Genomic DNA, 12,630 nt, shown 5'->3' on the forward strand with positions numbered 1-12,630 from the left:
GAATGAGTGAACCTTATAATGTTTTTAATTCCCCGTTGGTTTTCAGGCACAACAGAAGCCTTGATCCAGATTTTTATGACCTAAATATTTGGGCATCAGGACTAACCAGTCTGATTTTAAAGGTTATAGTAAGAGTTATTATAATTATCATGATAGAACAGCTCCTGCTTGGGGCAAGGACAGATTCTGAATGGAAATAAAACAGGCATTTTTTTGTGTATGTCTGATTTCTTTCACTTAGCATAATGTGTTTTTTGTTTTGTTTTGTTTTTTTGGTCTGATATTAACATCTTGTGGTATTAACATACATCTGTTAAGTTTCAAAGAAAGACAGTCTTATATATGCAGTTTTACCCATATGCATATTTCTCATGCAGTTTTACTATGCTGTACAGTCCTATGTTATATTTTTTAACTTTCCTTTTAGTAACATACATCACCTTAGACTTTCCCTTTGAACCACTTTCATTACCCCTTAATAGTACTACTAGTTACAAACATTGTGTTAGGCTTTCACCTTTTCTATTCATTTTCAAAGATTAACACACATCCTTTTTACACACATCCTTCTGTACAAGTTAACCCTCAGCTTTCCATTCTTAATCTCATTCTATTTTCTGGTGACCCATATTCAAGTTATTAATTCCATGAGATTACACAATATATTTAGTTCATAGTGCAGTCATACAGTGTTTGTCCTTTTGTGTCTGGCTTGCTTCACTAAACATAATGTCCTCTAGGTTCATCCATGTTGTGATATGCTTTATGCCTTTATTTCTTCTTACAGCTGCATAAAACCGCATCATGTGAATGCACCACAGTTGCTTATTGATTCATTGGTTGATGGACACTGGGGTTGTCTCCAACTTTTGGCAATCATGAATAATGCCACTATGAACATTGGTTGCAGTTGTCTGTTCCTGTCACTGCTCTCAGTTCTTCTCAGTTCTGGTATTGCTGGGTTACATGACAAACCTATATTCAACTTCTTCAGTAACTGCTGAACAGTCCTCCATGATGGCTCTACCATTCTATATTCCCACTAACCAACCATGAATAAGTGCTTCTATCTCTCCACATCCTCTCCAACACTTGTAGTTCTGCCTTTTTGTTTTAAGATTTATTTTTTATTTATTTCTCTCCCCTCCCCCCACCCCCCAGTTGTTTGCTTTCTGTGTCCATTTGCTGTGTGTTCTTCTGTGATTGCTTCTATCTTTATCAGCTGCACCAGGAATCTGTGTTTCTTTTTGTTGCATCATCTTGCTGTGTCAGCTTTCCATGTGTGCGATGCCATTCCTGGGCAGGCTGCACTTTCTTTCGCGCTGGGTGGCTCTCCTTACGGGTGCACTCCTTGTAAGTGAGGCTCCCATATGCGGGGGACACCTCTGCGTGGCATGGCACTCCTTGTGTACATCAGCATGTGTGTGGGCCAGCTAAACACAGGTCAAGGAGGCTTGAGGTTTGAACTGCGGACCTCCCATGTGGTAGGCAGATGCCCCATCCATTGAGCCAAGTCCGCTTCCCTTTCTGTCTTTTTAATAGTGGCCTTTCTGATTGGTGTGAAATGATATCTCATTGTAGTTTTTTTAAAATTAAATTGTCTTTTTTTTTTTTAAAGATACATAGATCACAAAAAGTGTTGCATTAAAAAATGTAAGAGGTTCCCACATACCCCACACCCCCATTCCTCCCATATCAACAATCTCTTTCATCATAGTAGCACATTCATTGCATTTGGTGAATACATTTTGGAGCATTGCTGCACTGCATGGATTTTAGTTTACATTGTAGTTTACACTCTCCCCTAGTCAATTCAGTGGGTTATGGCATGATATATAATGTCCAGCATCTGTCCCTACAATATCATTTAGGACAACTCCAAGTCCCAAAAATATCCCCACGTCTCATCTCTTCTTCCCTCTCCCTGCCCTGAGCAACTACCATGGCCACTTTCTCCAGATCAATGCTGCAGTTTCTTCCGTTACTAGTCACAATAGTCCTATAGTAGAATACCAAAAAGTCCACTCTAATCCATATTTTATTCCTCCATTCTGTGGACCGTGGATTGGTGATGTCTAATTATTGAGAGGGGGGCTTAGATCCCAAATGGTTGATGGATGCAATTCTCCTGCTTGGAGTGGTAGGCATTCTCAGTTCCCTGGTGTGGCTGACCATCTTCACAACCCTGTTAGCTGATCTGTGGAAGTCCAACAAACCAGAGAGTAGGAGATGCAACTCTGTTGAGGTTCAGGGCCCAGCTAGTACATGACCAGTCCAGAGACTGAAGTCTCCTGGGTATACACCAACTGCAGCACCAGTCACAGGTTCAGTAAAAGTGACAGAAGAGGCATGTGTAGAAAGTTCACATCTGAGTCCAACTCCATCACACTCAGGAACACAAATTCCAAAGAAGGGCCCACTGACAAGGCACTGAACTCCAGAGTCAACTGCCATGATCAAAGAACCTGTGTGCCTCCATAGCCTTCAGGAGCACCAGTACCTGGGGTTGTATCTACTTTGGCTCTTTCTGGGATCCTGCTGAGGCGTGTGTAAGTGTGACCCTTCTGATGACCTCCCGACTCTTTTTTGAAGACTCTTAGCCATATAAACTCATTTGTCTTTACCATTTCCCCCTTTTATTCAAGGTCTTTTTCTAGTTGCATCACCAGTTAGTGATTGGTAGTAATCCCTTGGCACCAGGGAGGCTCATCCCCGGGAATCATGTCCCACGGTGGAGGGAAGGTAATGCATTTATATGCTGAGTTTGGCTTAGATAGTGAACACATTTGAGCAACATGGAGGCTCTCATGAGGTAACTCTTAGGTATCCTGCAGCTCTGGCTCTTGTTCAAATTTCAGGCACACAGGCTCATAAGCATAATCATCAGTATCAAGGGCTCATCATTGGACTGTCCTTCTTCACTGGTCTTTGCCCTTGCACTTGGGGGATTGTTGCTGTTCCATTGGGGCGTGTGACAGAGCTCCCCTGGCTAAGAACTAAGTACTCCCTCAGTTGTCATTTGTAACTGTAACTAGTATGAAAATACCCAACATATACCTGAACATTTTTATGTATCCTATATACATGCCCTGGAGAACACCCTCCCAACCATGTGTCCCCCATCAATAACACCTCACACCAGCGTTCCTCCCCTACCATAGTTGAACCCCTCTGTGGTCCAAAACTTCTTAAAAAATGAAGACTAATATATTTCCAAATTCAATTAACAGGAAAATGAAATAGTAGTGATAGGTTTAAAGATTAGAAATAGAATATAATAATAATTTAGAAAAACTAAAATAAAGGAAAAATAAATTGGGGTATTAAAAAATGAAAAAGTATCATAAAACTTTGTTTTTGACATTTTACCTTTCATCACTGTCATAGGTGTTACCCTGAATGTATAGTGGCAAGGCAATTTCTTTCATTTCTTCTTCAGTGTCTACATCATTTCTTTCTTTCTTTTTCTTCTAATTTTTAATTTGTCCTCAAAAAAGTTTTTGATCACAGTAAAGTCACATATACAATACAGTGGACTCCCGTATATCCAACATATTAAACCCTTTTTCCCCTTCCCCAGCAGTGATCTTTTTACATGTTCATGTTATATTTGCTGCAGCTGATGTACAGATATTGAAACAAAACTATGAAACATGGTTCCATTTTGGTTTACATTATGGTTTATATTTTAAACTGTACAATTTTCTGAATTTTTAGTTACCTTATATTTTACATTATGGTTTACATTTTAGCCTATAGACTTTTATACATTTTTGGTGTAATTTAATGTGTTCTATATCCATCATTGCATGATCTTGTGGAACACTTTCATTGCCCCCCAGTTACCCTGTTTCCATCTATTCTATTCCTCTCTTCCCCTCCCCTCAGGGCCCACAGTGACAACCAATCTTTACTGCTTGAAGGACCAGATTCACAGTTACCTGCAACAATGCTGAGGGCTTGACATAGGAGACTGTCCTTCCCCATTGGGAGCCACCAATTCTCAAGAGAGACACTATTCCCTCTATTTCAGAACAGCAGGCCTCGCCAGGATGTTGGTACACCTTCCCAATTATTGTATGGGTCTCCACCCAATGATATAACACACTATGACAAGATGAGCACTCACACACTCCCTAAAAGCCTGCCCCTGTGTCAGATGCCCCCCCCCCCCTTAAGCACCTTAAACAGGTAATCCTTCCTTATAATATTTTCTAAAGAGTTTTCTCAACATTATAGTTTCAAACTTGATTTGCATTTCCCTAATCACTACTGAAATTGAACATTTTTTCATGATTTTTTTTAACCATTTGTATTTCTTCTTTGGACAGAAGTCTATTCAAGTCTCTTGCCCATCTTTTAATTGGGTCATGTGTCTTTTTATTGTTGAGTTATAGCGTCTCCTTATATATCATGGGTTTTAAGTGCAAATGTTCTAGGCATTTAAGGAAATCTCTGTCCAGCCACTAGCTCATCATTGAGCTAACCAAGCAGAGACTTGAATGACCATACAGGAAAAAGAATGTCAACTTTACAGCATTAGAATGAATTCACTTAATATCACTAAAGAACAACAAACAGCAGCAACAATAAAGTCTAGGGAGGAAAGAGTATCTGATTTCCAGAGTTGTCATATTTTATTATTTTAAATGTCTAATTTTCAACAAAAAAAATTATGAGGCATGCAAAGAAACAAGAAAGTATGGTCTATACACAGGGAAAAAAGTAAGCAATAGAAATTGTCCTTGACGAAGCCCAGACACTGAATTTACTAGACAAAGACTTTAAATCATCTATTTAAAATATGTTCAAAGAATTAAATGATACCATGTTTAAAGAAGGAAAGTTTGAGAACAGTGTTTCACCAAATAGAGAATGTCAACAAAGATATATAAATTATGAAAAAAGAACGAAACAAATCCTAGAGTTGAAAAGTATAGTAACTGAAATGAAAAATTCACTGGATGGACTCAACAAAAGATTTGAGTGGGCAGAAGAGAGAATCAGCAAACTTGAAAATAGTTCAATTGAGATTATCCAGTCTGAAGAATAGAAAAAAAAAGAATGAATGAAAATGAACAGAGCCCCAGAGACCTGTGGGACACTGTTAAGTATACCAATATACAAATAATGGGAATTTCAGAAGGAGAGGAAAGCGATACAGTAATATTGGAAGAAATCATGGGTGAAAACTTCCCAAATTTGATTCAAAACAAATCACTAATCTACATATCCAAGAAGCTCAGTAAACCCTTACTAGGATAAATGCAAAGAGATCCACGCATATAACACATCATAGTCAAAATGCTGAAAGACAAACAATCTTGGGAACAGCAAGAGAGAACCACTTCATCACATACAAGGGATACTCAATAAAATTAATAGCTAGTTTCTCAGCAGATATCAAAGAGACTAGAAGGTGGCTGGGTGACATTTAAAGTGCTGAAAGAGAAAAGCTATTCTACAAAAATGAAGGAGAAATTAGGACATTACTAGATAAACAAAAGCTGAGGGAGATCATCACTTCTAGACCTCCCCTACAAGAAGTGCTAAAGGGAGTCCATCAAGCGCAAATGAAAGGACACTGGACAGTAACTCACTGCGATACAAAGAAACGAAGAGCAATGGTAAAGTTTACTACATAGGTAAATACAAAAGCCAGTGTTATTGGGTTTTGGGTTCGTAACTCCTCTTTCTCTTCCTATATAACTTAAAAGCAAATGCATGAAACTATGTTTATGAAGCTATAGCTATGGACATACAATACATTAAGATATAATTTGCAACAATATAAAAGGGGAGAGAGGGAGCTGTATAGGAGGAGAGTTTTGTATAGTATTAGAATTGTTTGTATTTATATGAAATGTCCATCATAGAAAAAAGAATAAAAAACAAAAACAAAGCAAAAAGAATTTTAATATGTCCATCATAGGCAAATCCACAGAGACAGAAAATAGATTAGTGGTTTCCTGGGATTAGAGGTTGGAATAAACAGTCACTACAAATAGAAGGTTTCTATTTGGGGTGATGGAAAAGTTTTAAAACTAAACCATGGTAATTGTTGCACATCTTTGTAAATTTACTGAATGTCATTGAATTATACACATGAATGAATAGTATTGTATATAAATTGTGCCTCAAGCTGTTAAAAATGTATATTAAAATTGTAGTTATATATTATTTTTTATATGATCATAATAATGGCTACCATTTACTGAATGTCTTCTGTATGAACCGTGCTAAAACACTTTATATCAATATATCATTTAATTTACTTTAATGTCATTATAACCCTGAGAGATTAGGTATTACTATACCCACTTAAGAGATATGGAAACTGAGTTTAAAGGAGGCAACAGAATATAAAGGTTAAAAGTGCAGGCTGTTGAATGGGTTCACTGAGGTTTGAATCCTGGTTATAGCACTCACCAGTTGTGACTTTGCGCACGTTAACTAACTTCTCTATGCTCAGTGTTCTTTCTCATTTATAAAATTGGGGTCATAATTACAGTACCTACCATGTAGAGTGATTGTGGGGATTTGATGAGATAGCATGTAGAATCCATAAAACAATGCTTGGTAAGAAGAGCTCGATAATTGTTGGCTAGTAGTACTTCATTATCATCTTTCTAATTATTAGGTTAAGCAATGTTTCCAAGGTCACAAAGTTATAGAGTATGTGTTCTAGTGCCCTACTCTTAACCACACCAAGCAACTAGAGACAGAAGTCCTGCCTTCAGCAGGGGATTACAATACCTACCTGTACCTCCAGTGTAGGAAAGGCAGAGGTGAATGGCCCTAGGCAAGAAAGAGGAGCTAGCAGGAGGACAGCAGTCAACAGAAGCTCTGCTAATTGATTCTAAGGCCACTGCTTGAAGTCATTCCAAAGTTTTAATCCATGGCCAAGATAGGAACCATTCACTTCTCTAGGGGGCTTCCTACACTGTGAACAATCAACATCAATTCATGAAAGTTTTCATAATGCTGCTTTTATTGAAATAAAATAATATGAGTGAGTGTGCAAGAAAAAATGTACTTTCTACCACAGTTATGCCCAGGTAATGAATTATCTGAGCTGTATGGCTCATTCAGTACCAAGTGCCTTTCTTTCCTCTCTCTTTTCCACTCGCCTTAAGTTTGCACAGACAAAAGTGCATTTAGAAATAAGTATAAGTGATTACAACTGAAAGTGGGAGGATTGCATCCAGCATCCATGTGGAATCTGAGCCTCCTCTTGACATAGAGGTGCAATGGACACAACCAATCCAATGTCCACATAGAAAAGGTGGCATTGGATTGAGAAAAGTGGACATGATGGCTGATGGGTATGGGGAAAGGCAGGAAGAGATGAGAGGTGGAGGCGTCTTTGGGACATGGAGCTGCCCTGGATGGTGCTTCAGGGGCAATCACCGGACATTGTAAATCCTCACAGGGCCCACTGGATGGAATGGGGGAGAGTATGGGCCATGATGTGGACCATTGACCATGAGGTGCAGAGGTGCCCAAAGATGTACTTGCCAAATGCAATGGATGTGTCATGATGATGGGAAGGAGTGTTGCTGGGGGGGGGAGAGGTGGGGTGGGGGTGGTGGGGTTGAATGGGACCTCATATATATGTATTTTTAATGTAATATTATTACAAAGTCAATTAAAAAAAAAGAAATACGTATATAACATTGGGGAAACGCTTTTTTCACTTCTTATTTGCTGTCTTCTTTATTTTTACTTTTGGCCCTTCTCTTGGTGCTCTCCTTTCTGGGGAATGACACACCACAGACTTCTTCATGTAAATACGCCGAGTACCCACCCGTGGTGGTTTATCTCTTCCTCAGGTGATTCAGATGTGTTTCTCTGATTGATTCCCGGGGTCTGCCTCTTTCATATCCCTGGAAGTGAGGCGGCCTGAGGGAGCCATCTGCTTTCTGTTTTCCCTGTAGGGAAACTTCAGACATGCAGGCAGCCGTGCCCCGGTGTCCAGGGAAGAGCTGATGGCGCTGCTGTCTAGACTGGAAGGCGTGCGCATCCGAGGCCTCTATTTCACGGAGACGCAGCGGCTAACCCTGGGCGAGGTGGGGCTGGAGGAGGCCTCCGACACGGGAAGGGGCAGGAGAGCCCAGCGCGTGGAGAAGTGTTCCTGCCCCCCTGAGTATGCTGGTGACTCATGCCAGGTGAGAAATATTCCTTTGCCATAAATTCCCCCCAGGGGACTTCCAGGGCTGGCTGCTCAACAGGGCCAGACAGTTTGGGGCACTCTGTCCATTGTACAAGTTTCTGCTGGGCTGTAGCTTACCTTATACCTGGCTGCCTTTAGGTGTTAAATATGAAAAAGAAACAACAAGTGCTCAGAATGCACAGGAAAGCCTCGATGCTTCCGTAGGTCGGGGAGACGGTAGAAATCAGGACTTTCTGAGAAGTGGGAAGGAGCCTGCCCGTCAGCATCCCAGGACTAGACTCAGCCATTTCCCAAGACTAGACAAGGGTCCTTATGCCTTTCCCCAAACCAGGGCCTCCTGCTACCCTCACGCCCCCAAACCAAGCTGAATTCCAAGAATGTCCTGGACTCTGCCTGGGGAAACTGAGTTCCAGTTTTCTAGCTCGCAGCAGCTCCTTGTTGGTTAAGCCCCGTCTGTCGGACTCGTTCTCAATTGATTAAATTGTCCATAAAATGATAGCCTTTAATTCCCAAACTTTAAATTTGCTCTTTTCCTAAAGAAAGAAAAGAAAAAGTACAATGATTAAAACAATTATTAGGCAGTAATAAGTATTTCACCATGTATTCCATACACCCAATGTATGTAGAATTATTAAACCTCTTCATTTTCTTCTTTAACTTCTTGACAGCAGAAAATCCCAAGGTGATCTGCACAGGAGTTTCTTTCTTTTTCATTTTTCTTCCTTTTTTTGGCATTAAAAATAGTTTCTTATTCCTCCCACATCCTCCTTCCTCCCCCCTTTCTTTTTTTTTTTACTTGCAAATATCTTACCTGCCATGGTTTTCTGGGGGATCAGTCTTGTAGCGTTTAGTTTGTGAATGGCCTCCTTTCTCCCCCCTTCTTTAGCTCCTTTTCTAACCTGATTAAAATCCATAGCCCAAAGGAAGGTGGGAACCTCTGGATTACACCCTTTCCCCTAGGGCGTACTTGCTGCGGTGATTCAGCCTGTGATTTACTGCGGCTCTAACCTAGCGCTGTCTGCCAGGCGAGGTGGGTGGAAGGTGATGCCTGCCCCACCTGCGGGAATTACAGAGCGGTGCGCTTACCTCCGGGACTGTTCTGAGTGCTCCACGGGCTGACTCATGTGTGAAGTTTAAAGGTGGGGCCCTGCCGCAGACTGCCTTCCTCCCCTGAGTCAGGCAGGCCTGGGCACTGAGCAGGAAGGGCAGGTATAAGAGGAAGAGGCTGGAGTTCCTACGCAGCCAGCAGGACAGAGCAGGATGCCCCCCGCACCGAGGAGGGCGGCCCCCAGGGCAGGATGGCTGTGGCTCTTAGGGGCAGCCCTGGGCCAGTGCCTGGGATACAATATGCAGCAGCAAAGGGTGCCGTTGCTCCAGCCTCCTGATCAAAGTCAGCTACAAGCAAGCTATGTCGAGTTTAGACCCAGCCAGGTAATGTCCCTTTTAAATTTTGTTTTGGGATGGGGAAGGCTTCCTAGCTTTGTGACATTTTAAGTTGGAGTGATTTACAGAGTGAATGGGTGAGTTGGGGGGGTTGATGCTTTGACTGGCAGTGTTTATTACAGGACCTGACAAATCTCTCCCTGAGCTGTTAACCACAAGCCCCATAAACCTCAGCCCACCTAGAAGTGCCGAGACAGTTAAGAGTTTGGGTGCTTGGCGGATGTTAATACGCTGTGAAAGTCTGTGCCCTTTAGAGAGTTAACCAAGCCCTGGGACAAAGGAGTCTACTGCCAATAGGTTTCCAAATTCTGCTTGGAAGAAAAATAACCCAGAAAATAAAACATGAGAATCAGTGGAAACCATGCTTAAGAAAAGTAATGAGATAAAGCTTGCATAATACTTAAAAGGTGTGCTTCAATTTTCCAGGCATTAAAATTTGTAAGCTCTGCTCTCTTTCTTTAAGCTTCCTGGGTGCTACATGTACACTTATAGATAAAGAGACCCTGTGGCAGTTGAAATAGTCCTGAAACCTAGGGACATATTTTTATCTTCTGCACTACAAACGTTTACTAGAAAAATTACCATGAAGAATTATCACAAATATTTTGAATTAGAAAACTCCTTTACTGAAATAATATAAAACACATTCATTTTCATTTAGAGAGTAAGTTTTCAATATAATCTGAATATGAGACCTGAATTTTATGTAAAATATTGGTGTTTGCTTGCTTTATTGAGAAAATGATTATATTTTGACAATTGACAAATGCTCTGAGAGTCATATGACACATAATCTTTGCAGAGGATATTTTTCTTGTTTTATTCAAAAGCAAATTGAGATTTTACTTTTAATCAGCATGGATTAAAGGAATGTTTAACTATAAAGCTTTTCCTTAGGCATGTTGTCATAAGCTAACCCTTTATTTTTTTTGATAATTTGTTCTTTGCCAAATACGATTATTTATGAGTATGTAATATGGTAATATGTATATGGTGATAATTATAAGGTGCTTGCCACTTATAATTTGAGATTGTAGATGCAATCACATCAGATATATGGTTACAGTCCTGCTTCCAGCCAAAGAACATTCCTTTCACACTTCAATTCGCCTTTTTACAAGCCTATTTGTATAAGACATAAAATAATCTGAGTCTTTTTTGCCATGTGTTCTTTTGCCTAAACATGGCTCCTAATGGCTTAAGTGAACACTATATTGGAAATCATGGTCTTGTTATTGTGTGTAATTTGGAGTCATTGGTAACTGCAGAAGAAGCTTCTAATAGTACCTGGGATAGTTCACTCTGGTTTGCTCCTGTGGCTTCTGCCTCCCGCCCTGTCAGGCTGGCTCCTTCTGCTTTCCCACTTGACCAGGTAGAGACCTTCACAGCCATGAATGACAGAGGCTGTACCATTCATTTCAAGGTTTCCATTGCCCATAGCTTCAAAGTACCATTTAAAGAGGATTAAATAGTCTTTTATCTTAAATGGTAATTCCTCCTGATGTTTTAAATAGGGCATATAGGAGATGAGTAAAGAAACTGATGATGATATCTGATTAGATTAGCTCTGCCACAATAAAATATTATGATTCTCTTTAAAGACAGAAATCTAAATAGTTTTAGTGGTTGATACAAGAAAAATTGTTTTTTTCCTACTGGAGTCTTTCTTAACTAGAATCCTTTTTTATATCAGTTCATCAAAAGAAAATTATTCTTTTCACTGGTATAAAAAATGATCATTTGTATTACACTGGAAATAGACAACGTTCAGGAGATAGGAATAATCAAAACAATACTGAACAAGAAAGTAAGACCAAACCTAAGGAGCCTTCTTTCAGCTGGGTCTTCGTGTTTTTAGTATGGACCAAATAGACACAATTTCTAGGAATAGCCTTGGATGAGAACTCAAGCTTGTCCCCACTCTTGGGTTCCTCACAGGGTAGCAAGTGACAGGGAAGGGAAGTGAGTCTACCTTCTCCTTCACCGTCTGACTAGCTCCGTGCACCATCTGCCGCCAGACCTACAGTTGGAGAGGAAATGGCTTCCCAAGGGACTTGACCTTGAAGTGATTTGCTAGTTGTTCTATCCCCAAGGACACTGAGTTCATATCTAAGGACTAACTTTCTGACTCTCTTTATGCTCACCACTTGGCCCAGCCCACTCTACTCCACCTCCAAACAATTGGGTTGTGAGAAGGGGAGGAGCCCCACTTCCATCCACCACTCCCCCCCTTTCTCTGGTTTCCCCACCACATATCTCACACTACAACCCCTGCAACCAAAACAGAACCTGACAAAAATGCAGGTGGACCTGGCTAGTGTTCAGAATTAGAAATCCACACACAGAATGAAGGGAAGAAGATTTTTAAAAGCGAGTATTTCATTGTCAGGATTGTTGCATGTTTGAGATAATAGTTATTTTCTTTCTTTCTATTGTCCAAATGCTTTTTTTTTTTTTTTAATAGGGTTGCAGTCCTGGATACTATCGGGATAGCAATAGCTTATATGCAGGACGGTGTGTTCCCTGCAATTGCAATGGACATTCAAATCGATGCCAGGATGGCTCAGGAATATGTATTGTGAGTAAATCAATGCTCGAATGTTACCTGCCGGAAATCATTTCTCCCCATTTCCCCTAACATGCCCCGAGACACCATGTCGTATCTCCTATGAAACCCTAAGTGGAAGTTGTCATGTGAGTGTGGAGGGCTCAGACTGAACTCATTTACACTTCATTTTTCCCTCCAGAAGAGAACATCTGTCTGAACAATTAAATTGCTCTTTAACCTCTAAATCTCTACTTTGTTAAATGACATTAATAAGTTGATTTGTGGGACTTAACTATTGCCAGTGTATTATCCATCAGAGCCCTTACCTTGGGCCCCAATTTTGTTGGGGTGGCAGGAGGTTGCGGCAGGGTGGGCCTTGGTGATGTCAGAGGAGCCATAGCCCAAGGAAGCAACCAGGGGAGAAGATAATGCTCAGAAGGTGTAAGGCCGTGTTCAATAGTAGCAC

The 12,630-nt window shown here is 40.6% G+C and overlaps 1 protein-coding gene across 1 annotated transcript in view; it reads left to right on the forward strand.

The window, feature by feature from the left end:
- Positions 1-12,630, forward strand: part of LAMA3 (laminin subunit alpha 3) — a 273,948-nt gene that overhangs the window by 186,057 nt on the left and 75,261 nt on the right. Inside the window, exons 38-39 of the mRNA XM_058277557.1 lie at positions 7,938-8,168; positions 12,081-12,194. Coding sequence (XP_058133540.1) covers positions 7,938-8,168; positions 12,081-12,194 — 345 coding nt within the window. The remainder of the gene's footprint in view (positions 1-7,937; positions 8,169-12,080; positions 12,195-12,630) is intronic.

The sequence above is a fragment of the Dasypus novemcinctus genome, chromosome 16, assembly GCF_030445035.2.
Source record: "Dasypus novemcinctus isolate mDasNov1 chromosome 16, mDasNov1.1.hap2, whole genome shotgun sequence".
Taxonomy (NCBI): domain Eukaryota; kingdom Metazoa; phylum Chordata; class Mammalia; order Cingulata; family Dasypodidae; genus Dasypus; species Dasypus novemcinctus.